Source organism: Lynx rufus, unplaced genomic scaffold (genome assembly GCF_022079265.1).
Source record: "Lynx rufus isolate CCGP_SWC_20201006 ecotype Redwood Valley unplaced genomic scaffold, mLynRuf1.p SCAF_3, whole genome shotgun sequence".
Lineage (NCBI taxonomy): Eukaryota > Metazoa > Chordata > Mammalia > Carnivora > Felidae > Lynx > Lynx rufus.
Window position 1 is genome coordinate 59,283,819 of NW_025814845.1, and position 27,836 is coordinate 59,311,654.

Here is a 27,836-nt window from a genome sequence, read left to right on the forward strand (position 1 = left end):
GTTGTCTTGCCTGTCTTCCCATTAGTTTGTAATTTCACAGGAGGGGTCCACTCAACTGCCATTGCAAGCCCAGGGCCTAATCCATTGTGTGGTCCATTGTGGACCTTAGTGATTGTTGATGGAGGGGTTGGATGATTGGGCAGGGTATAGAAGTGGCCTCTGAGTCTTGGCATGAAACACGTGCTGTGTGTTTTCAGCAGCATGACCAGTGTTAGGAAGTTCTGAGTCAAAAACAGGAATGCAGTTTTGGTGGCAGAGGTAAGGATGAGGAGTCCTTCAAAATCTGACCTCATCATCTCTCTAGATCTAGGGACATTTAGGCTAGGGCTGGAGAGGGTCCCGTTTGGATTTCAGTAGCTTTCTATTTTCTTCCAAAGAAGCTTTCCCTTTGAAGAAGTCTTGGTATTAAATGTTTGTCACCTGTATCAATGGACTCTTAGGACTGTAGGATCCAAAAGTAATATGAAATGAGAGAGGGTGAGAGTTGGAGTTAGGGGCCGTGGCTTCATATGCCAGTTGTGTATCTTACAAGTCCTGCACTAGGGCAAGTTAGTGTCTCTCTCTGAGGCTGTGAATGTAGATCTGTTCAGTGGGGCTAAATAGTACCCATTCTATTATGTAGGATTATTTTGAAGGCCAAAAGGAATAATGTATGGAAGGTACTTTTAAGCTATAATGGGTGAGAATAAAGTAAGGAATTATTACAGTTCAGTGTAGAGATTTGCATGGTTCTTTGGGAATGCATGAGAGGGGGTGTTGGGAAAGAAAGATGGAGGCTGAATTTTCTCAGGAAGCGTTCATTTCTCTACTGATATTTGCTTCCCAGAAATTCTGCTTCCTCCTCCAACAAGGATTTTCAGTGGTTGCTAGAGCTCCCAAAGTAAACCTGCCACGAGTGTAGTCTTTCCACTGCCCAGATTTCCTCCCAGGAGAGATCTATCCACTTTCATTCCCTGACAAAGATTTCCCTTTAAAAATATGGAGAAACCAGACTCTTAGACTCATTTTAGTTAGGAAAAAAATAAGGCTAATTTACTTTTTCTGGTAATTATACTGTTAATTGTAAACAATTTGCAAGATACAGAAAAAGAAAAATATCATCTATAATCACCCAGTAGTAACATTCTGGTATATTTGCTAGTCTTTTGTTTTCATGCATATCTTTTTGTCTCCTATAAGTAGCAAAAGGGTGATGTGGAAGAAATGCCAGGCATGCATGGCTTAACATGTGGCAATGCTTAAGAAAAGAGTATTCAGGGGTGCCTGGGTGGCTCAGTCGGTTGAGTGTCCAACTTCGGCTCAGGTCATGATCTCATGGTTTGTGGGTTCGAGCCCCGCTTCGGGCTCTGTGCTGACAGCTCAGAGCCTGGAGCCTGCTTCTGATTCTGTGTTTCTCTCTCTCTCTCTCTGCCCCTCCCCTGTTCTCGCTGTGTGTGTGTCTGTCTCTCTCCTTGTCAAAAGTAAATATTAAAAAAAAAAAAAACACACAAAAAAGGAAAAGAGTATTCAAAGCCAGTGATCTCAGGGGCATTTAACGAGGGGTGACATGGAGGAGAGGGTGTGGCCTTCAGCCATTCCCGTTTCTACTTGTTTTATTTCATTTTGCTTTCTTTATCTGTAATGAGGATCATCACTGTTTCACATGATAAGAAAATTCACTGAATAGCTGTTTTTAAAGTCCAGTATCGGATACATACCATGTGCCCAATAAATGTAAGTTTCTATTCTAAGTTAACATTTATTGCCAGGCTCTGTTCTAAGTGCTTTAGGCATATCAACTTGTTTAAGCCTCACAACTACCCTTTGGTGTAGGTGCTATTATTATCCTATTTCATAGCAGAGGAAACTGAGGCATAAGAGGTTATAAGTGATCTGCCAAAGGTCGAACACCTATTAGGTAATAGAGCCCAAATAAGAATGTGAGCAGCTGGCTCCAGAATCCACATTAATCCATATTACACAGCCTGCCACTTATCAGAGTTGATTTAAGGTCAGGCTCTGAGTATTTGAGGGGAGGACTGTACTCCTCCAGTGGTAAAGATATCATCAATTTAACTATAGGGCCTTGCATGAGTGCCCTTGGTTTTCTTACGCACTTGCTCTGGGCTGCCTGTGCATAGGCTTCAGTGGGTGGAGGGATTACAGTCAAAGGTAAATCTGAAGTGATTAAATATTTATTAGGTACGTGAAAAGATCTGGCCAGTCATCTGGCTTTTTCCCCTACCCACCCTTTTCTAGTCCTTGTGCAAGGTCAACATAGAAGTCATTACCTAAGATCTAGATATGGTTAAGCTTACTATGGTTTCAAACATCATCAGAAATACGTTGAATGCCGGTGGTACAAATTGTACATGTGGATCCATTGAGAGGTTTCAAGGGATATGAAGTGAGAAAAAGCAGCAGCAAGAGCAGGAGGTACAGACGGACACGGTCTGAGGCCTACCGATCACGACAATGCCTGACTGAAGGGTTATGCGTGGCCTTCCTGGAGTGAGCAAGCTGCCAAATGAGGGTGCATGAGCAGAAAGAAGAGGTTTGTTTTTTTTTTTTTTAAGTTTTTTTTTAAGTTTATTTATTTTGAGAGAGAGGTAGAGAACGAGCAGGGGAGGGGCAGAGAGAGAGGGGGGGACAGAGGATCTGAAGCAGGCTTGTGCTGACAGAGAGCCCAATGCGGTCTCGAACTCACAAACTGTGAGATCATGACCTGAGCCAAAGTCAGGCACTTAACCGACTGAGCCACAGCAGGTGCCCCAGAAGGAAGAGGTTTTTAAATACAAATCAGTGACATCGCTATGATGGAGAGCACCAGATAGGGTTTAGGCCTGAGAGAATACAGAGCGAGCTTCCTAGGTGGGTAAATAGTGATTTTAAAAGCAAAAAATAAAATTAAAAAAAGAGAGTAATGGAGGGACCCTGACCCAGAAGGCTAAGTCTAAATACATAGGAACCAAAAGGAACGGGGGGCTTTTAAAGAAAGGACAGTTCACTGAGGATGTCTGAAAACTTTGATAAATGGCTCAATCATCCAAGAATGGAGAACAGCTATATTAGGCTAAGAATAGAAATCTGTTCCCAATGGCATCAATTCTTCCACTCTTCTTCCAGACACTGGAGAAACCAAGAGTCCAGGCTTTTTACCCCCTCCAGGAGACAGAGGAGAAATGTGTGGGAAGCCTTTAGTAATGACCCTCAAACCTGCTACCGAGAGAGACCTGGTAATTAGGCCAGCTTCACGCATGATGGACATGGAACAGGACAAAACAAAGCAAACAAACACACAGGAAACCAAGAACACGACTTTTAATAAGGCAAATTATGAAAATGAGCACACAGTGGCATCCAGCATAAGTCCACAGGAATTTCTCCAGTGGGCTCTGAGGACAGGCTCAGGCCTATATAAATGCACTTCTGTCTGCTTAATCTGAGAAAGCATTCTGGCTGCTTCAAAACATCAGGCAGCGAAACTGCACCAGGCCGTGCCAACTGTTTGTTTGGAAGGCTCGGCCAAGGTCCCTCAACACCGGTCCTCCCCACCCCACAAACCCTGCTGCTAATGAGATGGACCAATAGGGCCAAACTGTGCTTTCTCAAAGAAATTGGCTGACAGTCTTGTAGAGGAAGCAACTGAAAGAAGAGAGAACCACCTTCCCCAAAACACGTGCAGTAAAGAACTTAATACCTTTAAGAGTTGACAGGCAGAGAGCTCCATTCTGGATGCATCCCAACTAGTCCTTTTACAGTCTCCTGTGATCCATTCAACAAATCTGTATTATGTGCCTACTGTGAACCACTCAATGTGCTAGGCCCGAGGTGTGTAGTGGCTTAAAAAAACAAAATTGGAGACAGACCAGCCAGGGGCCCAGACCTCACTGAGCTTGCCATTTAGTAGAGGAAATAGACCATGTGCCAGTGAATAATCACAGGCGGCCAGTAGTGCCATGAAAGAAAAGACCAGGTGCCAGGAAAGAGACTTTGGCAGTAGCTGGGGTGATGTTCGACCTGGGACCAGAAGGCTAAGGAGGAGCCAGCCAAGTGAAGAAATTGGGAGGAAGACTGTTCCGGGCAGTGGGAACAGCATGTGTGAAGGTGAAGAGGTTGGTGGGATGGGAGCTTAAGGCTGGCCTGTGAGGTCAGGGCGAAGTAGGTGGGTGATGTGTAAGGGAGGACTGGAAGCCAGGTCACTTGGGCCTCAACAGCCAACTTAAGGAACTTGAATTCTATCTGAAGTGCAGGGGGTAGATACACAGGGTTTTATTAGAAAGTGACATGAGCCATTTGCATTTTTTTAATTTATTTTTTATTTTTAAAATTTTAAAAAGAAATTTTAGAGTGTGAACAGGGAAGAGAGAGAGAGAGAGAGAGAGAGAGAGAGAGAGAGAATCTCAAGCAGTCACCAGGCTCCTCAAAGAGCTCAACGAGGAGCTCGATCCCATGACCTGAGCTAAAATCAAGAGACGGATGCTCAACTGACCAAGCCACCCAGGTGCCCTGAGCCATGTACATTTTTTAAAAGTGTCACTGGCTGCTGGGTAGACGCTGGATTGAAGGGGGACAGGAGTGGAAGCAGCCAGTGAGGAAGCTCTTCCCTGTTGGATGAAACACCACAAAAAGGGAGGAATTGCTGCATTTCCCTAATGTTGTAACAGTCCCTGCCAAGGAGAGATGATTCTTTGCCACTCTGCCCCAAGACAAAATAAAAGTATTTAAACTCAGTAGAAAGCAGGAATCTAAAGGGATCTGGAAAGACCATTTAAAATGTCTGGCTCAGTTCCTCACAGCTCTTACTCCAGCTTCTCCAGGCCTCCCCCCAATTTTCATGCTGTTCAGGAGAGCCACAGGGAACAGAATGATCTGGAACTTCTGATGTTGGCTGACACTCAGTTCAGAAAGCAGTGAATAACTCTACTAAAATATCAAATAGTAAAGTAGCCAGTGTATATTCATGAGTTAGGAATATTGGGGGTGGTGGGGGAGAGGGTGGACAAAATATGAGTGTAATCATCACAGGGAGTAGAAATGGAGGCAGTTGGCCTGGATTTCTTGTTTCTTAACTGTCTGGGGAAGAAAGATGACAAGAGGATTGTGGTTCACAATTTTGTTTTTAGCTCCTCCTAAACCTTGATCTTGAGACTGGGGAAGAGCAAGAAGCAATATACAAACAGTTCCCCCCGCCCCCGCAACCCTCATTAGCTTTGCCAGCCAGTTAAATGAACAAAAAGGAGATGGGAAGGAAGACACGTTACAGATCTGTTGAACATTTGGCAATATTTCGTTCATGTAACAAATGATTATCAAGCGACTCAGTGTGCCAGGCAGCAAGCTGGTCTGCTTGCCTTTCTAAGCATGTAGAGAAAGACAGACCAGCAAACAGGTGGTCAGAAGACAGTGTGCATTGCGCTTTGAAATGCACACCTATAGCTAGCACGGGGCGCAGCACCTCATGCCAACTTGCACCCGGAGGAGATGATGCCCAAACCGAAACCTGAAGGGCAAGTATGGATAAGCCAGGAGAATGTGGTGCCTTTTGGGATCTGGAAGTAGCTCCTTAAGGCTGGAGAGGCATATGGTTTACCACTGTATTTTTTCACTTGAACTTGTTTCATTGAGTCTAAGGCTTCTGCAGTGTATCTGTGGGTGTCTACCTTTGAGTATCTTTTAACTAAAAAATAAGCTCATTTGGCAACATGTTTAGTTAAAGTCCCCACCATCACCATCTCCACCCATTCTGACCAAATCTGGGTGTACTTCGAAGGCCTACAGAATTTGTGGTATAAACTAAACAAGTTTGAAGCTTTTACACTGAAAGGAAGAAGAGTAACTGATGGTTGGTGATTTTTATCCCGCGTGAGTGTGATTCCATGTATGGTTTGAGCCAAGATATACAACCTGTCTGTCTCGGCATATTCATCTGGAAGACGGGGCTCAAACAATTAGGTTTTGCCTTTATAGAGAAGTTGTGAGAATGACTCCTGATATATGGGAAAGCACACATCTCCTTCTATAGGAAAGACTTGGAATAATCTGTCCCGGGCGTGTGGAATCACAGTAGCACCAGTGGGGCACGAGATCAGAGCACATTGTAGGCTTTGCCAGTTCCACTCTGCTGAGAGGCCGGAAGCATAGTAACCTTAGATGGGTGGGAAAATGTGCATTGCAGAGACAGGCCAAGTTCAAGGTGCAGATAAGATAACTGGCGAGGGGATTAAAAGGCGAAGTGAGGAGTCCAACGGGGAGGTCTTTGGGGTAATAGGCTTCCCAACACTCATTCCATGACTAATTTAGGTCTAGATTCATCATGGATTTTTTTTTTTCATTAGAACATATAAATGTTTTAAATGTTTGTCGTCCAGATGATTCTAGAAAGAGTTTAAGGCAGAAAAGCTGTGTTCTAGGTGCTGGCGATTCTTCCTGCATTCTCTCTAGCCTCTTTTCTAGTTTGTATGATACATCCAGAAAGCCCACTCACAGAGTGCCAGGACCTCCATCTGGCCTCTGGAGCCAGCCCATCCAGGGTGGGGGGAGGCGTAGATTAGCAGGGAGGCCGTGCTGTGGTTTAGCAAGGGGGGGAGTGGGGGGACCGCAGTCAGCAACAAGCTACATGAGTTCCATGAACCCTCACACCCAGTTGCTGACCTCAGTCGGTCTCCTGGAGGTGGCAGGTGACCAGACAGCCAGTGGCCTGGAGAGCAATGCTGGGGTGCCGGTCTCTGCTTTCCTAGGGTTGCGAGGAATCCTGTATCGAAAGTCCTTGAAAGGATGAGATCATCTCCTGTTCCTTGTGCTTCCATCTCTTTCCCATTTGCCTGTCCTTCCTGCCAACCCTTCCCCGTGACAGTGCCCTCCTGGACCTTCCATCACCTGGCACCTCCCAGGAAGGGGGAGCGGGCGAGGAAAGAGGAAAGGGCTTCGCTGTGGTGCAGAAAGGACAGAGCCAGCAATTGTGGTTCAGGCCCCAAATGAGGAAGGTATTAAATGCCACAGAGGTTTTATGAAAGCTCAGGCTTGGCCTTTGCTCTCCACTAGCAGACACATAGGCATCTAGAGGAGACTAGAAAGGAAAGCTTGCTGTCAGAATGGATTATACCGGTGAGTGGTCCTGGGTGTGCTCGTGACGCACATGTAATCTTTACATTCACACATCTGATGGTGAGATACCCTTGAGTCTGTTTTCCGCCCCTGGTTTAAGCCAGGTGGTGTTGGTGCCTCTGAGGGTTGTAGGAGTAATCCTAATTGGGGACCACGGATGAATTCTGCAAAAGGCTTTGACATATTAACTCTCTGGCCAAAGCTCTTCCTGCGATTATTCCCAGCATAGATACGGTCTTTTTAGTGGTGTCTGTTTCGTAGAACATCTTTGCTGAAAGGACTTCTAACATGGAGGTACTGCAGTAAAATGATTGTGAAAATAATTCAAATACCACCTGTAGGCAGTGTGCTAGACAGGTAACAGACATCATTTAGAAGACTTAGCAGCAATTTCGCAAGATGGGCATGATAATATTGGCTAATTTGCTGAGTACTGAGCATGTGCCAGGCTCTATCCTAAGTGCTTCATCTGAATTAGCTTCAGCTTCTCAACAGCTCTATGAAAAACAGTGTTCTTTTACGCCCCTATCAGAGATGAGACAGCCAGGACACAGAGGGGTCAGAGTCACAGAGCTAGTCAGTAGGAAGAGTCAGGACTCCAAATCAGAGAGGCTGCCTACGGAACCAGCCCCCTAGTCATGCTGTGCCCTGCCTCTTATATTTATATTACAGATGTGGGGCCTAGGTTCAGAGGGCATTTGCCCAATGTCTTTCATTTAAGTGACAGAACCTCAACTGAGCCTTCAGACTTCAAGCCTAGACTTATATTGACCATACTCAACTCCAGGAATCCTAAATTTGATGAGAAAAAGTAATGTACAGAAAGGGGTAAGGGTACTTAGCTAAGGAAGCATATCTTAGAAATGGAAACTCCTTGGTCATCTCCCTCTGTGTCCTGAAATAGAAGAAATTGACAGCCGTTTGATAATCCCACCTCTTCTCAGCCAAGGCTCACACAGAGGAGAAGCTGCATGCATTTGCCTCTTCTCCGATTCCTGCTCACAGGACATGTGTGGGGGCCACCGGTAGGCTCTCCTAGTCTCAGAATGATCCTCAAAGACCCACACTGAAAACACATCACTGGTACCCAGCAGAGCAGAATAATGACAAAACTGCTTCAGAGCCTGATGCAGGCGACCGTCTGATCAAGAGGAGGCCTTCAAGTTAGGCATTTGGAAATTCAGAAGCTGAGAGTCTCCTAAGGGGAAGAAATACACCTGTTCTTGTGGCAGAATGTGTGCCACATATTGGTCACGCAGGGCTTAAAATTTTCTCTGACTGCCTGGGACTGGGGAGGAAAAGAGAATGGTGTTAGGGACCTGGGGGGTGGGAGGGTGGACTTAAATGGACACATAAAAGGCTTGCCTCCAGCACGGTGGAATCTAGACAATCTGAAACAGCTAAGGCTTAAGAGTTGGCATGCTCTTCTGAGCTGCCACTCACTGAACAGAGGAGGCCTGCTCCCCTTGGAGGTCACTCTCCTTATAATGAATTGAGAAGGGAGGCAGTGGTCTGGGGTGCCTGGGTGGCTCAGTCGGGTAAACGTCTGACTCTTGATTTCCGCTCTGGTCACAGTTTGTGAGATCAAGCCCCATTTCGGGCTCTGCTCTGATGGCACGGAGCCTGCTTGGGACTCTCTCTGTCTGTCTGTCTCTCTCCTCCTCCTCCTCCTTCTCCTCCTCCTCCTCCTCCTCCTCTTCACGCAAACGCACTCTCTCTCAAAATAAACATTAAAAAAAAGAAGGGAGGCAGTGGGGCCTGGGTTTCAGGGATGTTGCCTGGCCATTTGCTTTAGTGAGTCCAGTTTCTCACTTATTTACTGATGGAGGCTGAAATATAGGGGGAGTTCACCTTCATTGTAGTGTCTCTTCCCCCTTGGTTGGAAAACCTGGTATTTTAAACTGGGAAGTCTACTTTAGTGCTGTACAGAAACATAGATGGGAAAGGATGAAGCCCCGCAGGCATGGGCCTGCCTTCTTTGGAGCAGAGCACTTCAGTGGGTGCAGGCTGAGAACTCTGCACTCAGCCTGCAGTTCTGCTTTAACCCCTCTGTTAATTTTCATGCATTTTTCTTGTTGATTCATTAGTGCGCCCTTCCCATGAACACCATCATATTTTCCCGTTTTCCCATTCTTTTGTTTTGCCAGAGATGCGTGTGCAGACCCAGGCCCTGCAGGTACCGGTACCTCTGACTCCCTCAGCCCAGAGCCCCTCACCTCGGACCCCCAGCACAGGAAAGCAGCATGGTCAGGAGGAGTTAAGCTTCGGCCGAAGCACAGGTAAGAGACACAGAGTCTGTGCCAAGCAGTTCAGAAAAGGAATTCGGCTGCTGGAAGAAAAGGGACTGGGGCAAGGCTGGTCAAGATACAGGTAGGAGGGGCTGAACAAGGAGGTCTGATAGCAGCTCAGAGTACAATATTGATGGTTTTAAAAATAGGTTCTGAAGAACCCTAAAGTTCCCGGGAGGTAGTCTGGGGCTCCCTCAAATCATTTGAGTCAGATCTCTCTCTCTTTTTTCTTTTTGTATGTTTGTTTATTTTTGAGAGAGAGAGAGAGAGAGAGAGAGAGAGAGAGAGAGAGACAGACATAGTGTGAGGAGGGGAGGGGAAGAGAGAGAGGGAGACACAGAATCCGAAGCAGGCTCCAGGCTCTGAGCTGTCAGCACAGAGCCCGACGCGAGGCTCGAACTCATGAACCGCGAGATCATGACCTGAGCTGAAGTCAGAAGCTTTACCAGCTGAGCCACCCAGGCACCCCTGATTCAGATATCTTTTTAAAAAACACATCCGTAACTGTTTTTGAAACTACAATGAAAAACACTCACAGCAATATACCAACCAAGGTCTTACACTTTGGAAATGACAAATGTGTTAAATTGTATAGCAAGATTAATTCGTCTTTGAACTGATGATCATATAAAACTCTTGTCCTCTGTTAACTGAGGAGTGTCCTGATATTGTAAAGTTAGCCTAAAAAACATTTGCAGCTAGTCACCTGTGCATCCTCTGTGCTCCTGTGTGCTCCCACAGCTGTGGGAATTCGGTTACTGGTAGAGGACAGGTGAGATTTGCAGAAGGTGCTGGCTACAAGGGAGCCAGCTGGCAAAGGCTGTTCTGGGGCCAGCCTGAAGAGGCAGAGCCCTGAGAACTATGTCCTTTAGCCTCCTTGGATTGTCAATGTAGAGAACCAGAGCCTTCTACTTGGGAAGACTCCACTGGGCTGTGTAGGTTGGTGTGCCATCAGCACCAACGTGCTCAAGGCCAGAGGTTGTAGTTAAGAAGTTACTGCGATAGCCTGGGAAGGAAATGATCGGGATTGAACCACACAAGCGGTGATGGGACAAGAGAGGAGACATGATTCGAGATGAATTTAGGAAGCAGATCGATAGCAGATGAGGATGGGAGAAGGGAGAAGACAGATTAAAGAGTGTGACTTCCACGCTGCTGCCAGTGGGGCCCTTGGGAATAAGTGTGGGACCATTAGGCTGATGAAGGCAGGAAGAGCATAGATTGACTGAAGCCGTACTTGAGCACTGGAATCACACAGACCTGAGTTTGAGCTTGAAACAATGAAAAGATTTTATAAATCGATCTTTAACAGTTGGATGAAACAAATGAACCTGATTGTATACCTGGATGGTGTCCTATCCATGAAGAGACAGTCTTTAAAATGAGCTGGGGTTGGGGCACCTGGGTGGCTCAGTTGGTTAGGTGACTGACTTCGGCTCAGATCACGATCTCACGGTCTGTGGGTTCAAGCCCCATTGTTGGGCTCTGTGCTGACAGCTCAGAGCCTGGAGTCTACTTCAGATTCTGTGTCTCCCCTCTCTCTACCCCTCCCCTGCTCACGCTCTGTGTCTCTCTGTCTCAATAATAAATAAACGTTAAAAAAAATTTGGGGGGTTGCCTTCATCAGCATGGTCAAAGCTGGCCATCAGTGGTCTGTCTGTGTGAAGGGGGACAGGAAGGGAGTGGATGGGCAAGCAACTTCCTTTTTAAAAAGGATACATTGCTCCCACGCATATCCCTTTAACTCCGTATACTCTAGGAATTTCACGTGTGTGTCTTGACTCCACAACTATATTTATTGTAAGCCCCTGCAATAGCTGGCTTCCTCTTTCCTAGAGGAAGAGATCTCTGTATGCCAAGTGTTACTGATGTAGGACTGAACTTGGAAATGGGAGTGGTTCTCATCCAATTATACTCCGATCCTAAATCCTGCCCATTTTGGGTTTTACTTTTTATTTCAAAATAATTTTAGAGTCATAAAAAAGTTGCAAAAATAGTACAGAGATTTCCAGTACACCCATCACCTAGCTCTCCCTAATGTTTACATCTTTTATTATCATAATCCAAATATCAAAACTAAGAAATTGCTACTGGGACCTTATGAAGATAAAAAGCTTCTGCACAGCAAAGGAAACAACCAACAAAACTAAAAGGACCAACGGAATGGGAAAAGATATTTGCAAATGACATATCGGACAAAGGGCTAGTATCCAAAATCTATAAAGAGCTCACCAAACTCCACACCCGAAAAACAAATAACCCAGAAATGGGCAGAAAACATGAATAGACACTTCTCTAAAGAAGACATCCGGATGGCCAACAGGCACATGAAAAGATGCTCAACGTCGCTCCTTATCAGGGAAATACAAATCAAAACCACACTCAGATATCATCTCACGCCAGTCAGAGTGGCCAAAATGAACAAATCAGGAGACTATAGATGCTGGAGAGGATGTGGAGAAACGGGAACCCTCTTGCACTGTTGGTGGGAATGCAAATTGGTGCAGCCACTCTGGAAAACAGTGTGGAGGTTCCTCAGAAAATTAAAAATAGACCTACCTTATGACCCAGCAATAGCACTGCTAGGAATTTACCCAAGGGATATAGGAGTACTGATGCATAGGGGCACTTGTACCCCAATGTTTATAGCAGCACTCTCAACAATAGCCAAATTATGGAAAGAGCCTAAATGTCCATCAACTGATGAATGGATAAAGAAATTGTGGTTTATATACACAATGGAGTACTACGTGGCAATGAGAAAGAATGAAATACGGCCCTTTGTAGCAACGTGGATGGAACTGGAGAGTGTGATGCTAAGTGAAATAAGCCATACAGAGAAAGACAGATACCATATGGTTTCACTCTTATGTGGATCCTGAGAAACTTAACAGAAACCCATGGGGGAGGGGAAGGAAAAAAAAAAAAAAGAGGTTAGAGTGGAAGAGAGCCAGAGCATAAGAGACTCTTAAAAACTGAGAACAAACTGAGGGTTGATGGGGGGTGGGAGGGATGGGAGGGTGGGTGAGGGGTATTGAGGAGGGCACCTTTTGGGATGAGCACTGGGTGTTGTATGGAAACCAATTTGACAATAAATTTCATATATTGAAAAACAACTAAGAAATTGCTATTGATAAAATGCTATTAACTACAGGCTATATACAGAAGACTTTATTCAGTTTTTATCATTTTTCCCCCTATGAATATCCCTTTTTTGTTCCAGGATTCTATATTGTATTTGGCATGTTTCCTTAGTTTCCTCTAATCTGATATTTCCTTAGTTTTTCCTTGTCTTTTCCAACCTTGACACACTGAAAGAGTATGGGCGAGTTATTTTGTAGAATGCCTTCTTTTTGGGTTTGTTTGATATTGTCTCATGATTAGATTGAAGCTATACATTTTTGGCAAGAATACCACAGAAGTGATGGCGTCCTGGTTGCATGTCCTATCAGGGATTACGTTATGTCCATATGTTTTACTCCTGGTGATGTCAACCTTGATGACTGGGTTGAGGTAAAGTCTGCCAGGTTTCTCTACCGTACAGTTATTCATCTCTTTGTAATTAATATCTTGGCAGAGATAACTTTGAGACTATGTGAATATCCTATTTGTCCTCAGACTTTCTCCATTGGTGGATATAGTCCCTGCAACAGTGATTACTATAATGTTCTAAGGTGATTCCATATTTTCTTCATTCCTTCTGTATTTATTAGTTGGAATTCTTCTGTAAGGAAGAGCTGTCTCTTTCCCTACTTATTTTAACTGTATCAGTAAGGACTCCTTCATGTTTATTTTCTTCTCTGTGTTGTAATCCAATGCACTTTTGCTCTTACATTATTTTCATTGCTTACATTATTCCAGCTTTGGTCATTGTTTCTCTTTCAGGCTGGCTCTGGTCTAAATCCTGTCTTGAAATATGGAAAGGGGTGAGGTGCTGATGTCCTGGTCTTCCACTTTGGGCAGAAATGATGTGCTTATCAGCTTCTTAGGAGTCTTCTAAGTGTCGAGTTGGTAGGTTAGTAGTGGCCATTGAGCAAGTCTACTTTGTGATAAGTCGCAACTCTTGGAATTGGAAAGTGCTGGGGCTACTTCATGAGCCAATTCCAAGTGCACTGGGTCAGAGTTATAGATAGTTCCTTTTTCATGGAGCAAATAGCCAGGAAGGATTTTCCTCATTTACGCATAAGAAAAACAAGAGTAAGAGCAAGAAACTCCATCCTCCCCCAGATGTAGACAGCGACCAGCCAAGCAACCAGATTTAGAGAGAGAAACTCTTTCTGGCCCAGGGCTTAATATTCTCACAGATCCAATCCCATCCTTCCCTTCCTGCTGAGACCCCTGAATGCTCTCTTATCTAACTCTGTCAGTAGGAATCCTGTGATCTCATTATCTTAACAGGAACATCTCCGTAAAACCTGTCAAGCCTTCGGCCAGGCTAGTTCAGTGAGTTGGTAAAGGAGACAAAATGTTCTAGCTTGAAATTCAGTATTTCCTGAACCAGTGCTTTCCTCCACAAACCTCTCCCCCCACCCCCACCAGTCGTACCATCATTATAATAACAGCCTCATTTACTCACTAAGCATTTACCACATGGTGGTCTGTGCTCTGTAAAATAAATCAAGACAAACAGATAACACAAGCTCAGGGTTTCACTCCTAATTCTCAGCGGAGCAACACAGTTAGTTCAGCTGGGACTTTGTACGTCCCTTGGCAGTGAGTTTTGTCCCGGGGCTGCTGACTTCGTGTTCTCCGGACAGTGTGTCTAGCAGGTCTCAGAGGATGTTGATTTGGACCCCTGCCTCAGTAGCCTCCCAAACTGGGAAGCTTAAAGCAATTAACACACACTTTTGCAGACAGTGGCATTTTTGCATGTGAAGGAGGCTGAGGGTTTGGCAGAGATCATCCAAGGGAACTTCCTGATTCCAGTTGGATGCATTTTATCAGCAGATGGTTTTCCTTGCTTCCCTCCTCCTCCTGCCCACAAAATGGAATTCTAGCATTTCTGAGCTGCACGCTATTGTCTAAGGTGCTGGCTCTTGCCGGAAAAGTTACCAAGGGTCACCTTCTCTTCTTCCCTCTTATTTGGCAGGAATTGAATTTTAATTGGCCGTTTTGCAGAGGTGACTGGGAATGTGAGTCCCACCCAGCTAGCTGCACGCTTAGCGAGTTCCGGGTGGTTCGGGCGGTGTGACGGGAGGTGCAGGGGACCGTTGGGAAGCCTTTGCAACCCCGACAGGAGCAGAGAGGGCAGTAGTTGGGAGAGATGGCTTTTTATCCCAGCCCTGAATATGACATGCAGTTGGCCAGAGGGCTGTTATCTAGGATGCTTCTGTTTGCCACAAGGTAAGTCCACTACTATGTGAGAGTGAGAGTTCGCGCTTTCATTGCAGCGTTCGCAACTGACAAGCCTTTCACAGGTGTCTTTTTGATGTTGTGTTGTACCTGTTTATAAAAAAAAAAAAAACAACTGCACGCTTAAGTTTCTCATTATATGCGCATTCATGTAATTCAGTACTATTAGTATTTCTGCATAGGAATGTTTAATTATTCTCTCCTGTGTATGCAGTCATCATATTTCCTTTTTTTAAGTTTCTTTTTTTTTTTTTAATGTTATTTATTTTTGAGAGAGAGAGAGAGAGAGAGAGCGAGCGAGCAAGGGAGGGGCAGAGAGAGAGGGAGACAGAGGATCCGAAGCAGGCTCTGCACTGACATCAGAGAGCCTGATGCAGGGCTCAAACTCAGGAACCGTGAGATCACGACCTGAGCCCAAACCTAGAGTCGGACGCTTAACTGACTGAGCCCCCCAGGTGCCCCACAGTCACCATATGTCTTAGGATGCACGTGCGTATTTGGAGTGGCTTTTTATCTCCTTCAAATTAGCAATTGCTTTGTGTTGTGTACTTCATGGCTTTGCTTCCCCATTTCCCTGGGGAATTCCTAGATGACTGTTTCCATTTCTCACAAGGAATGGCTGTCTGTGTCCTAGCAGCCAAGTTCTTCTCTGTTCTCATTGCCAACATTTGTTGGAAGAGAAGGAACCTGTGACTGTGTTCTCAATGTTAGAGGAAAGGTAGGTCTCCTCATTCAACTTTAAAGTTACATGAAAAGAAGTGGTTACTGAGATTGCCGGCTGTACATTATGTAACCCCATGACAGCTGAAGGTATAAATGCTTGATTATCTTTTCCCCATTCCCACTCATTTGAATCCGCTTTTATTCTTATATAATCTTGATTCAAAGTTTTTGCTCAGAGGTCCGCTTAATGCGAGTGCTTGCTTCTAGGGAATACTGTCACTTAAGAGAACATATGGCATGGGAAAGAACAGGTGGGTGCAGCAGTCATGGTCATGTTCTAGATCTCAAGGTGATTGGAGTATTGATTACTATGGAGATTCCTCTGATCATCAGACCATGTAAAAGGTAAAACTGAAAATATGAACTGCTTATTTTATCCAACACAGAGAAGGATCACAGGGCTGGTTTTTCAAGTTTTATTTGGCATTCTTTCATTTGAAAGTGAATAAGAGGGAAGCATTCTTCTGAGCTGTATTATTTTCTCCTCCACCGGTGTCAGGTTATGTGTGAGTGGTGGTAGGGGTGGCTGGTGGTGGTTAAACGCCTGGTGTAAAATTTATTATGAAGATACAGGTAGGTAGGAACAGAGGGGCTGGAGCAAGTATTCTTAAAGTTTTTAGCTTCTCTGTCATCTTTTCAATCAGGTTTCAATGATCTTTAAAAGTTTTTTTTTAGTGAGCGATCCCTTTCTGGTATGATTTTTAAATGTAGATTCTTTTGACCACTGTTGGAAGTTTTTCTCTAAAAATGAATGCTTTCTGTCCTTTCCTTTGTTTTCTTGTTGCCTTTAATTGCTTATTTGTGGCCTCTTTCTCTAAATGACAAGCAGGTGAAATAAAGAAGAGAAAAACAGTGGGATGCATCAGACTTATCCCAAAAGAGCCAGTGTCTTTAGTGTTGGAGGTTTGGGGGCCATCTATTTGTTTTTGTTTAATGGAGTGGTGTTTGGAAAAAAGTCCCTCCCAAAAGGTAAGGCTTTTGCCTCACACACACAAAAACCCTTCCTTCGCCTGTTTTGGCAAATGAAGAGCAATGTATACTTTGGCATTGTATGAAAATTAATTAGCTTAATTTTGAAATATCTTGGTTGGTATTTGGCCTCCTTTAAACTCTCCAAGGACAGTCTTGTGTGGGTTTATATATTAAGGAGGAGTGTTTCCAGCTGCTGTGGTAGATACCCTTCCCCTCCCACCCCGAAGCCCACTGGGTGGAGGGAACGAGCCATACACACCTTTATTGTGCCCTGCTGAACTGCTTCTAACTTATCCAATGGGAGTCCTCTGGCAGACCTCTAAGCAACTTCTCTGTCAAGGGGAGCAGTAATTCAGGGACACACAACGATATTTCCAGTTCTCTGCAACTATCTTACCCTGAGATCCATGAGGGTACGTTTATTCCATCTGTGTGTGGAAGATAAAAACAAACCAGCACAGAAGTGATTTCTCCTATATGAGCTCTAGCAACACATTCTATGGCACACGGAAGTAGAGAAGAAAATCCTAAAATCATAATATGTGATATCTAAAGAAATTGGTGAAAGCCAATCTCTCCTTCTTCCTCCAACAAATAAAATATCCGATTGCAAATTGAGATTTGAGAAGAAGAAATTATCAATAATTAGAACTTATGCTTCTCGGGGCGCCTGGGTGGCGCAGTTGGTTAAGCGTCCGACTTCAGCCAGGTCACGATCTCGCGGTCCGTGAGTTCGAGCCCCGCGTCAGGCTCTGGGCCGATGGCTCGGAGCCTGGAGCCTGTTTCCGATTCTGTGTCTCCCTCTCTCTCTGCCCCTCACCCGTTCATGCTCTGTCTCTCTCTGTCCCAAAAATAAATAAAAAACGTTGAAAAAAAAATTAAAAAAAAAAAAAAGAACTTATGCTTCTCTATTTATGCTATGCTATTTATCGTAATTGGATTTTGAAAGTCCATGAAAGACAAGATGAATGCTGTTAGAGATCAGAGATGTTAGAATGTCTGTATCAGCTTCTGCCATGGCTTGGATGCAAATGTTGAAGTGTGGGAAGGAGAGTTGACTTTTCTGCTTCCTCAGAGTTGAGAGGAGGAGGATAGAAAGAGAGGGATATTGAGAAAAAGACATTTCAACGCCATCATCCATTGGTGACTAAGTGAAAGATGCCCACCCCATTGGTGGTCCCTCTCCTGTAGGATAATAGCTTTGTTTGGACATTAATAAAATTTAAATCTTAAAAAAAAATATGTCAGAATAGAGAGTGGGGAGGAGATAAACCACTAGTGAAAGGACATTGGGACAGGTGTGAGAAGTGGAGTAAAGCATCTTACTTGAAAAGGTTTTTCATCTTTTATGCAAATTTTAGGTGTTAGAGTCTTATGTCTATCTGTTAGCACACTTCACTCTTACTTATGATTCACTCCTCAAAGCCAAACGTCCCCAGGGTGTATTATCAGGATGTGACATTTAAAAAGAACTTCTCTTTCCAGAAAGGACTGTGTGTTGCTATGGGGTTATATTACCTAATGCATACCTTTCTACCCACCGAACCACTTGTTTAAGACACAGATGTTGGTGAGGCAATTATAAAAGCCTTAGAAAACTTTGCTTGGATTTTTCTGTGAATCTCAAAAGTCTGAAATACAGTCTTGAAGAGTCCTGTAGTCCTAGAAACTAGAGGTTAGCGATGCTGTAAAGGGGAGGTAAAGGATTTCTCAAGAACAGTGTCTTTGCCAATAGTGTTATGGGACAATTACCACCTTTTTTCTTTCCTTTTCTTTTCTCTTTTCTTTTCTTGTCTTTTCTTTTGTATCTTGGAAGATAATGGGCTTTTTCAACCCTTTAAAAATTTTAGGAGCTTTTCTGCCTCCTGTGAACATGTAGAAAACCTATCTCAATGTGGGGTAATTTTTATTCCAGAGAGAGTTCCATGGGGATCTATGGAATAAAACAGTGTTATGAGTACAGCTCAGTGTAGCTTGACTCAGTCATGGTTTTCACTTGCTGTATATTTTTGTCATCAGTATTTGGGGCCTATCATTTTCCTGTAAACAGCAAATGCCTAAAAAAGGCATTGTTGTTCAAATACAGATCATCTGTTCCACTATACTAAAGATATAATATCCTTCACCCTCCCCCCAAATTACTTGTACAGTGACGCTTAATTGTTCATACTGAATTTGTTTCCTCTTTAAAGTGTGAAAGGGGCAATTTAGCTTTAACTATCAAAATCACAAGTGCCTATTTTGAGCCAACAATTCTACTTCTGGGAATTTTTGCTGCAATAAGTCTGCATAGATAGAAATCAGTGTATGGGCATGGTTATTCACTGAAGCATTATTTGTAATAGCAAGAGACTAGAAATCAAAAAGTATCTACAGAAAGGGTCTGGTGAGTAAATATGATGTATGCATTCAAGGGAATACCAGGCAGCTAAAAGGAAAAAATGGTATGAAGAGGCTTTCTAAATACTGAAGAGAAATGGGGGGAGTGGGCTAGGAAATGTGGAGAGTAAGACTTCTCAATGGCTTTGATCTTTTTTTAAGAAAAAAACTATATGAATTCAAAAGAGTACCTATACCTATTCAAAAGAGTACCTCAAATAAAACGGGGAAAATATGAAGATTTGATTAATCTTGGTGATGTGGTGATCTTTATATTAATTTGAATACATTTATATATGTTTGAAGGACTTTATAATTTTAAAAATAGATTAGGAGAAAAAGGGGAAAATAGCAGTGACACACAAAAGGAACCTTAGGAAACATATTTTATCCTGGGCCAAGCATATGGTGTTCAGTAAGTCTATCAGGAAGACCCTCAGCCCACATCCATGACACGTTAACTCAGACCTGATTTACAGAATATATTAATATATTGTTTTGGGGGGTCAAAAGTGGGGGGTTAAGACTGGAATCTTGTTAAGTTGGACTTGGTCATCTATTGTTTTTTTTGTTTTATTCAAGTTCATTAACATACAGTGTAGTATTAGTTTCAGGAGTAGAATTTAGTGATTAACACCCAGTGCTCAACACAAGTGCCCTTCTTAATGCCCATCACCCATTTAGCCCAACCACTCCCCCCCCACCTCCCCTCCAGCAACCCTCATTTTGTTCTCTGTATTTAAGAGTCTTTTATGGTTTGCCTGGACTTGGTCATCTATTAAAGCATATTGTGTACTAAACAGATGATGGGTGGGCAGGTAGGTGGGTTAGTAAGTGGATTAGAAAACAGGATGTTTTATTTGGTAGTGCAGGTAGTCTATCTTGTATTCTTACATATTCAGCTCATGTCTGGTTGATAACTGGCAAGGTTTTATAATGTTCGCGCACCCAGAAGAGTCAACTCAAAGTGTCAGTCATAATAGCTCATTGAAGCACAGCATCAACAAAAAACTGAACTCTAGCTCTTGGAATTTTTTATGTTCCAAGTTGTGGTTGTTACCTTCTTGATTTATGCAAAGCATACCGATCCTTCAAGGTCATCTGAAGTCCCGCTCTATTTCTAGACCTTTTGGCCAGCTTCAGACCCTATTCCTGATCATGGGCAGCATGTGAGATGTTTGATGCTTACATCCAAAGTCCCTCTAGAGCTTACGTGGCCCAGTACCATTTGATGACTTCTACCATCTGCTTTTTGCTCCTAAGGCTTCAGTCACACTGTTGTGCTTCTTGAAAACCCCAGATTTATTCCCACATCAAGGCCTTTGCATTTCATTGTTCCTTCCATCCTGAATACTCTGCCCCCAACTCTTTGCATGGTTTATCATCATCATTTAGGTCTCTGTTCAAATGCCCCTCTCAAAGATGCTGTCCAAAAGCAGGACCCTCATCTCACTCTCACATTACCCAGTTTTATTTCCTTCAGAACCCTTAGAACTGTGTGAAAATATCCTGTTTATCTGCTTACTGTCTGTCTTCCTACTCTGCCCACCCCACCTCATTTACACTGCTCGTTGCTTAGATGGTAAGAGCACAAGCTCTGGGGCCAGATGTGTGAGTTTAAATATCAGCTCTTCGGGGGGTGCCTGGGTGGCTCAGTCTGTTAAGCGTCCGACTTCGGCTCAGGTCATGATCTCACGGTCTGTGGGTTCGAGCCCCTCGTCGAGCTCTGTGCTGACAGCTCAGAGCCTGGAGCCTGCTTCGGATTCTGTCCCCTTCTCTCTGCTCCTCCCCTGCTCGTACTCTGTCTCTCTCTTTCAAAAATAAATAGACATTTAAAAAAAAATTTTTAAATAAAAATAAATATCAACTGTGCTTACTACCCTTGTGACTATGGACAAGTTGCTTAATTTTTCTTATTTACCTCATTTCCTCATTAATAGCCCTGCACGTAAAGATAGGACAAAGAGTAAGTGAGAAAATAGGCATCAAGTGTCTAGAATGGTGCTTGGCACTCAGCAGGCACTCAGGTATTTTTTGAATGAATGATTAAGTCTGATTCTGTTTAACACTTTTTCTTGCATCTAAGACTCCCCAGCAAGATTGTAAGCTCCTTGTGGCCATCTCAGAACTCCCAACTAGAATTCATTGGAGTAGAAGGCACACAGTAGGTGATCAACGAAAACTGCTTGAAATACCTGAACTTCTTTATTATAGATTTCTCAGAAATATGCTCTGCATTCCTGACTCTGTGTTAGGACAAAATCATCTAAGAAGGACACCATGTCACTTGCTAGTTCCAGTTTCATCAGCCTACCCATCCCACGCAGTTAAGCTTCCTTGTTTGTGGTTAGGAATGCAACAAAAGGGCTTTGTTTGAATTACACCCACACACAAAACTCAGTCTGCTCAAATTTTAAAATTAAATTGTCTTCTGACCCTTATTGATATGCTCATGATGTAATGCCCTTTAGGAAAGTATTTCCTTATCTTCTTAAAGATCAAAGTGATCCCAAAATATGAAAGCATGCTGTGCTCTTTAGGAATGTTTATTAAATTATTTGCATCATTGAAAAAGTCAGTAAACAGCTGTTTGACTTTTTTTTTGGTTATCTCCAGCTATTTTTAAAATGCTGTGCTTTTAAATAGGTAATACAAGTGCATGATACACAATTCAAAGGTTACAAAAGGAAATAACAGTGAAAAAAATAAGTTTTCCTGCCCAGAGTCACTCATTTTCCTAGTTTCACAAGCATCACTCCAGAAATATTCTTTCCACTAAGACCTGTTAGGGGTTATGTATATTTTCTCTTGCATACTGCATCAAGAGATGCACAACCTTATAGTTGTCATAGATTTTGGAGATCTTTTCATATCAATATGTATAGAGCTACTCCATTCTTTTAATGGCTACAAAAGTATTCTGTTTTATGGATGTACTGCAAAGATTTAACTGGTCTGCTACTGATGAGCATTTAGCTTGTTTTTCAATCTTTTGATAGATGTGTTATTTAAAAATTTTTTTTCGGGGTGCCTGGGTGGCTCAGTCGGTTGAGCTTCCAACTTCGGCTCAGGTCATGATCTCGCGGTTCGTGAGTTCGAGCCCCGCGTCGGGCTCTGTGCTGATAGCTCAGAGCCTGAAGCCTGCTTCAGATTCTGTGCCCCCCTCTCTCTACGCGCCACCCCTGCTTGTGTTCTCTGTGTTTCAAAAATGAAGAAACATAAAAAAAATTTTTTTTTCTAGGCGTGCGTGGGTGGCTCAGTCAGTTAAGCATCCGACTTCAACTCAGGTCATGATCTCGCGGTTTGTGGGTTTGAGCCTCGCATCGGGCTCTGTGCTGACAACCTGGAGCCTGCTTCAGATTCTGTGTCTCCCTCTCTCTCTCTGCCCCTCCCCTGTTCGTGCTCTCTCTCTCTCTCTTTCAAAAATAAACATTTTTAAAAAATTAAAAAAAATTTTTTTTTTCTAGATGTTGCCAGACTGCTCTTTCTTCAGGTTGTGCTGATGTATACTTCCCCTAGCAAAGCGTAAGAGTCACTGGGCTCCATTCTGGTCCTCGTTTTTATTGTTCTTTTCCCTCATTTCATCACTTCACTGCCCACGTGGAAGAATCTTATAAAAAAAGAACTTCTCTCTGAAGCCTTCTCCCAACAGACGCATTTTTGTTTTTTAAGACCTTTTGTTTGTTTGTTTCAAGATCACTCTGTTCTTAATGTCTTAGACCTGTGGTGAGACCTGACACCCACCCAAGGGCCAATAGTTACCTGTCCAAGCTCCAGAGAGAAAAATCTCTCCAAGTTGGGTTTCCTGCCTTGGCATTACAAGTCTTGGACATATATTTTATCTTTACTGTAGGAATTATTTCTTTGTGACGTATTATTTACTGTAGGAATTCCTTCTTTTGGTCTCCCTACCAGGATGTAAGCTCCTTAAGGGCAGGACCATATCTTAGTATTAATTCTTAGTTATTAACTCTTAGTTATAAATGCTCATCAAATTTTAGCTCTTCTGGTCTCACTGTTATGTGCCTTGAGCCCCAACCTGCCACATCAACCCCCTCATGTTTCCCTCTTCTGGCATCATCATAATGAAAATAGAGGACATTGGGTGTGAAATCTCCCTGACTCGCCTCCCATCTGCCCTCTTTCATACTTAGGAGCATCAACATCTTACCTCCTACTTTCTTATTTCAGTGGGACTGCCTTTACGCATACATAAATGAGGTATACTGCCCACATGTACTGTAGAATGCCATCCCTTCCTACTTTCTCATGAGTCTTGAGGAGTGTCCTCTTTGTCCTGTATCCTTAGCTCCCTGTCTCACATAAACTTGCTTATACTTATCTTTGTTTAAAATAGGGGTCCCCAGGAGGCTCAGTTGGTTAAGCATCTGACTTTGGCTCTGGTCATGATCTCATGGTTCATGAGTTCAAGCCCCGCCATTGGGCTCCATGCACAAGCAACTGAGCCACCCAGGTGCCCCATGATCGGTTATCTCTTTAAGTTCACTGCCACTGCCTTAAGTGCCAGACCCTCATTATCTTTTACCCTGGCCAAGAGAAAAGCCTCCAGTCTTGTCTCTCTCAAATGTATTCTCCTTGTCATTATCAGGATCTTACTGAAACCCATATTTGAACATGCTCCTCCCTGGCTAAGGTTCTTTGGTGGCTTCCAAATCCACAGGACACTGTCCAGACTCTCTAGTGAGGCCTGTTAAGATCTGGTCCCTCCTACCTCATCACCTTTATCTACTGTTCTTCCCTTTACTCATCGTCTCCTCTCCAGCTTCTTTGTGTTGTTTTACCATATTCTTGTACATCTCCATGCATTAGTCATGCTATTCTAGCTAGATGGCCTTCCTTTCCCTACCCTCTTCCATCTGGAAAACCTTCCTTTCCCCACCCTCTTCCATCTGGAAAACCTTTCATGATCTAGGTTAAAGTGAAGCTTTCTCACAGTGTTAGTGAGTCCCTCCCCTGTGTTTACCAAGCATCTTGTATGGGTCTCAATCATGGAGCCCATCGCATCCCAGGTTACTTGGCCATCCTCCTCTATACTGTGAATTATGTGGGTCTACTGATCCTTTGTTGCTCTTTGTATCCCCACTGCCAGCATAGTGACTAGGATATAGAAAGTCTCCCTGGATGTCTCCTGAATGAATGGGAAAGAAACCAAAGAAAGGTTTCATGGGTTACATTTTTTTGAAAAGCCTCGCTCTTGCCTCCAAAGCACAAGGAGAAATTGTCTTCCCTTAATGTAGGTGAAACAGCTCCACTTGTCTTCACTGTTCTGTGCACAGCCTCCTTGTACACCTCAGTCTGATTCAGAACTTTCAGTGGGATGTCTGACCCTTCATGAATGTGCTGTACTAACTGATATACAAAGTCTGGGTGAGTAGATTGCACTTCAGGGCACCTCCTCTCTTTTTTCCTTTGAGATTTCAGACTAGAGGGCTTCTCCGGAACTCCTGAAATTATTATTGGAAAACAGTAGCTCACGCCTCATCTCCTTGACTAGAAGCGAGATGTTTCTGTAGAGCCTTTTGAGTTTATCAGGGCCTGTCCATTTCTCTTGGGCAGGGAAGGCTTCTTGGCACCAGTGTTTTTAGGTAGGCGTGGTCAGATACCGCTGGTAGATGAAGCTGCTGAAGGGTCATCCCTAGGATTACCACCCTCAGGTGCCGGGCCAACCTCACTCTGCAGCTATATCCATTGGCTTCTCAAAGTCCCTAGTCACAAGTCCTGCCAACTCCTCTCCCTAGGTAACCAGACATGAGGTGGGAAGATGACAGTTTATTCTTTCTCCGTATGTATTTTGGACCCATTTGGATCATTTGAACCCATATGAAATGTCTCCAGGTGCCTCGTGCAAAAAAGAGACTATATTTTTTCAGCAAGTTCTCAGTTTTTCCTTTATGGTTATTCAGTAACATCTCTTGAGGGTCTGAAGTCATAGGCAACTGGGTTTCAATCCTGACTGTGGGACTTAGGGCTGTGTGATTTGAGCCAGCCTCTGAGGGGCTTGGGGCACCAGAAAGGATTTCTAATCCCTGGATGGAACTGGAAGACAAAGCAGGAAATCTAAGTCAGTGAGGAATTGAGGTCCCAGGGAGGTAGCCTGGCTTTGAGGAGCTAGGTGAGGATCCAGTTCCTGGGGGGCTGTGTGTCCAAGGTCAGAGGGAAGCTAGCAGCAAGAATGGCAAACTGTGGAGACACTGAGCCATTAACCTGGGGCTCCCAGATGGCCCCTCTGAGAAGAGGGCAGGTTCAACTTTGGGGCAGAGGGTATGGGTTGCCTGGGACCTGTTAGGGGGATTAGAGAGGTATGGGGGCAAAGAGCCAGACAGTTGTAATATTTTGCCTTCCGCTGTTGATCTCCTGACTTTGCACCCTACGTCCTCTCTTTTGCCCCAAGACAGTGCTATTACTTGCTTTCATTCTTTCCTAGCTTCCAGGTGGGCAAGGTCTGTTCCCTGTTGGCCGGTGTTTACTTCCCTAACTAGAGGTCATGGCCACTGCCCTGGCAGCTCCCTGCTTCACCACTGTGGCCAGGGTCCTCCAGGCTGTGAGCACCATAACTCTCTGCTGTAATGATCTCTTAGGACCTTCCTGGGGAGCTCAGATGTGGGTGACTTCTGCGCCATCAATGGTTCCTGCACATTCCCCTCGCCATTCACTCCGGGCTTCTCTCACCCCTTTCCTGTCCTGCATTGTAGATCTCTCTGATGGGGTTGTCTCCCTACCCTCTAGTCTTTACCAATTCTTTAATAATGAATGATGGAAGATAATCATACTTAACATTCGTTGAGCTCTACTATGTGCCGGTACATGACCTCATTTTTAATCTTACAAAACCCTATGAATAGGTTCTGTTATAATCTGCCTTTTACAGATGAGGTAGCTCAGAATGGTTAAGAAATTTACCACCAGTTTTTAGCTTTTGGATTTGAGGTATCAGCATTAGAATCCAGGTCTATCTGATCCCAGAGCTGATAACCTTGCCACATTCCACCTTCTGTCTATCCCCAGTGTTGTATCAAGAGAGATTTCCATTTTTCTCACTTTCCTTGGCCCATGTGGCAACACAGATGTTAGCATATGACTATACGTTCCTCAGTTCAATCAGCATTTATTGACTGACAGCTAAAAATCTTGTGTGTCTGTATCTCTTGCTTCACAGAAGACCATTTTCCTATCCTTTCCTATTTTTCTTCAGAAAAAAATATGTGCACTTTTGGGAAGTCATTATCTCTCTTGCAGTCCTCCCTACACTCTTACAGATTTTAAAAGTTATTTCAGATTAAAATGAGGCTAATACAGCCTCTTTGATTAATGTCTTCATTTTTTTTTACATGAACAAAGGCTCAGAGAGGGAAAGTAACTTATACAGAGTCATACAGCAAGTTAATAAAGTCAGGGTAAGAACCCATGTCTTGACACCTGGCCTAATATTATTCTAATATACTTAACACTTTTTAAATTTGACTCATATTGGGGGAACGGTTTTTTCATTTAATTTAGCAAATGCCAATTTATCGTTTCATAGAAAAGAAACAGGTGTGTGTACTTTCAGCTTTATTTTCAGTGTATCAAAATGCACTCCTGGATCTCATACACGTGTTTCTAAACTGCAGAAAAATGCCCCTGCGTTCCTACAGTTCAAACGTTTTCAGCATGAGATACCCTAGCACACCTCACTTTTTTGCCAAAAGTACGGCACAGCCCCTCTCTCCTGACTCTGACCTTCTATAGCAGTGTAATCCTTACCAAATTTATTCTTCAGTATCGTAGCTAAAGGACACCCGTTTTTTTCCGTTTGGCTTTGTCAGCTCTTTGTGTTATAAAGGCAGGATATTTAAAAGTTGAAGTCCTTGACTTGCAAAATGAAAAACTATTTTCGAGAACATCTTGCCGTTTAGGCCATGTAGCTTAGAGCAGTGTTAACCCTGAGGTAGCTGCTAATTTTTATGTAGTTCTTACCAAGAAATTAAAATAATGTAATTTATCCAGCATCAGGATAGGACAGAGGACTTCAAAATCACCAGAAAGCTTTTTACCATACAGCCACACAAAGTCCCTTGGGAGGTGGCAAGGAATTACTGCTCCCATTTTCATATATGGATAAGCAGAGACCAACAAACAGTAAGGCAACTCTGTGTGCTTTAAATTAATAAAGCATAAAATGTTAACATACAAGGAATCTAGGTGAATGTGAAATTCATTCTTCTTTTTCTTCCAGTTTTTATTGGGATATAATTAGTGTGTAACATTGTGTAAGTTTAAGGTGTACAATATACTGGTTTGATACATTTATAAATTAAAGAATGATTCCCTCTATAGTATTAGCCACTCGTCCATCCTGTCACGTAGTTACAATTTCTTTTTTGTCTGAGAACATTTAAGATCTAATCTCTTAGCAACACGCAAGTGTATGATACAGTATTATTAGTTATAATCACCATGCTGTACATTAGATCCCCAAACCTGTAAATCTTATAACTTAAAGTTTGTGCTCCTTAACCAAATCTTCCCCTTTCTCCCATCTCCCCAGCCTCTAGTTAACAATACTCTGTTATTCTGAGTTGTCTTTTTAATTTTTTTATTTTTTTAATATTTTTTAAATGTTGACTCATTTTTTAGAGAGAGAGACAGAGACAGAGTGCAAGCAGGGGAGGGACAGAGAGAGAGACACAGAATCAGAAGCAGGCTCCAGGCTCCCAGCTGTCAGCACAGAGCCCAATGTGGGGCTCGAACTCACAAACCACGGGATCATGATCTGAGCCGTAATTGGACGCTCATCTGACTGAGCCACCCAGGTGCCCCTGAGTTTGTCTTTTTTAAAAAGATTCCACATAGAAGTAAGATTGTACGGTATTTATCTTTGTCTGCCTTATTTCACTTAGCGTTATGCCCTCAAGGTCCATCCAAGTTGTTGCAAACGGCAGGATCTGCTACTTTGTCATGGCTGAGTAATATTCCACCGTGTGTGTGTGTGTGTGTGTGTGTGTGTGTGTGTGTGTGTGTGTCTCACCTCCATTC

At 43.5% G+C, this 27,836-nt stretch overlaps 1 protein-coding gene across 1 annotated transcript in view; it reads left to right on the forward strand.

The window, feature by feature from the left end:
- The window catches only part of SHROOM3 (shroom family member 3), an 87,720-nt gene that overhangs the window by 12,816 nt on the left and 47,068 nt on the right, over nt 1–27,836 (forward strand). Inside the window, exons 2-4 of the mRNA XM_047092265.1 lie at nt 3,924–4,094; nt 5,419–5,489; nt 9,234–9,365. Of these exons, the coding sequence (XP_046948221.1) occupies nt 3,924–4,094; nt 5,419–5,489; nt 9,234–9,365 (374 nt within the window). The remainder of the gene's footprint in view (nt 1–3,923; nt 4,095–5,418; nt 5,490–9,233; nt 9,366–27,836) is intronic.